A 1,585-nucleotide genomic window follows, 5' to 3' on the forward strand; every position below is an offset into this window, starting at 1 on the left:
CCTCCCTTCACCTCTTTCTTCTCCCCTTCCCCTGTTTCTAGCAAATCTACCAACCTCTTCCAAAATCTTCTACAAAGAAGAGGGAACAGATAGTGTTGGCCCTACACACCTTAGCCTCTCTGGGATAAGGAAGGTCCCACTTCTCCACCCTTTTTCCTCCTCCTTCTCCTCAGGGGGCCCTCCTTTCCCCTCCCCCTTTCGTACAGGGCTGGGAGCGGCAGCAGCTGGGAGAGAAGGGATGAGGTCATCCTCTCACTCGGAGTCAGCTGGTGGAGGAGAGAAAGAGGGAGGGAGGGAGAGGGGAGGAATGTACAGGTCCGAGGACCGCCGCCGCGGCTGCTGCTGCTGCTGGCGGCGGCGGCGGCTCGGACAGCAGCAGCAACCGGGAAAAGAGGGAGAAGAAGAAGAAAAAGAAGGGGACTGGAAAGGGAGGGATAAGAAGGTTGGCTTTCTGTAGGCAGCCAGGCGGCGCTCCAGCTGGAGGAAGGGGAGCTGCTAGCCCCAGCCCAGATCCTACCTACCCAGCCATCCAGTCAGCTAGGAAATCAGGGAGTGGAGTAGCAGTAGCAGCAGCAGCAGAGGAAAAGGCGGAGGGAGGGAGTAAAGAAGGAAAGGGAGGGGAAGGAAGGAGGGGAAAGAGAAGAGAGAAAAAGGAGGTGGCTGTAGGAGGAGACAGCAGGGGGGAAAGGTGTCAGATAAAGGAGGGTTTTTCTCTGGTTTTAAGGCATCATGGCCGCTAAGTCAGACGGGAGGCTGAAAATGAAGAAGAGCAGCGACGTGGCGTTCACCCCGCTGCAGAATTCGGACCACTCGGGCTCGGTTCAGGGATTGGCTCCGGGTTTGCCGTCGGGGTCTGGAGCTGAGGACGAGGAGGCAGCCGGTGGTGGCTGCTGTACGGACGGTGGTGGTGGTGGCTGCTCCCGGTGTTGCTGCTGCGGCGGCGGCAGCGGTAGTTCGGGCGGCGGCTCGGGGGTCTCTGGCGGAGGCGGCGGCGGTGGTGGGGGGGGCTCCTCCTCGTTGTGCCTGCGTCTAGGCAGGGAGCAGCAACGCTACTCGCTGTGGGACTGCCTCTGGATCCTAGCCGCTGTGGCTGTGTACTTCGCGGATGTGGGTACAGACATCTGGCTGGCAGTGGACTACTACCTGAGGGGCCAGAGGTGGTGGTTTGGACTCACTCTCTTCTTCGTGGTGCTGGGTTCCCTCTCTGTGCAGGTGTTCAGCTTCCGCTGGTTCGTGCACGATTTCAGTACCGAGGACAGCTCCACGAGCACCTCAGCAGCGGCTGCAGCCACTGGTTCCTCTAGCTGCGCGCAGCCTGCAGCTGACTTCAAGACGGTGGTCAGCGGGGGGTCTGCAATTGGAGAAGGAGATGCTCGTCCTTCAACACCGCAAAGGCAAGCTTCAAATGCCAGCAAGAGCTATACCACCACCAACAGCAGCAACAGCAACAGTGCCACCCGGGCCAGCGGCAAGAACAGGTCTGCGTCCTGTTCATTCTGCATCTGGCTCCTGCAGTCACTCATCCACATCTTGCAGCTCGGGCAAATCTGGAGGTACTGTATCAGGGGTGGAGGGAAAGAGAGAG

General features: G+C 59.7%; 1 protein-coding gene across 1 annotated transcript in view; it reads left to right on the forward strand.

Moving 5' to 3' along the window:
- The first annotated feature begins 238 nt into the window (after window positions 1–238).
- Window positions 239–1,585, forward strand: part of LOC114054308 (XK-related protein 4-like) — a 463,082-nt gene continuing 461,735 nt past the window's right edge. Inside the window, exons 1-2 of the mRNA XM_027877525.1 lie at window positions 239–384; window positions 723–1,553. Of these exons, the coding sequence (XP_027733326.1) occupies window positions 239–384; window positions 723–1,553 (977 nt within the window). The remainder of the gene's footprint in view (window positions 385–722; window positions 1,554–1,585) is intronic.

The sequence above is a fragment of the Vombatus ursinus genome, unplaced genomic scaffold (genome assembly GCF_900497805.2).
Source record: "Vombatus ursinus unplaced genomic scaffold, bare-nosed wombat genome assembly UNPS02014812.1, whole genome shotgun sequence".
Classification (NCBI taxonomy): Eukaryota; Metazoa; Chordata; class Mammalia; order Diprotodontia; family Vombatidae; genus Vombatus; species Vombatus ursinus.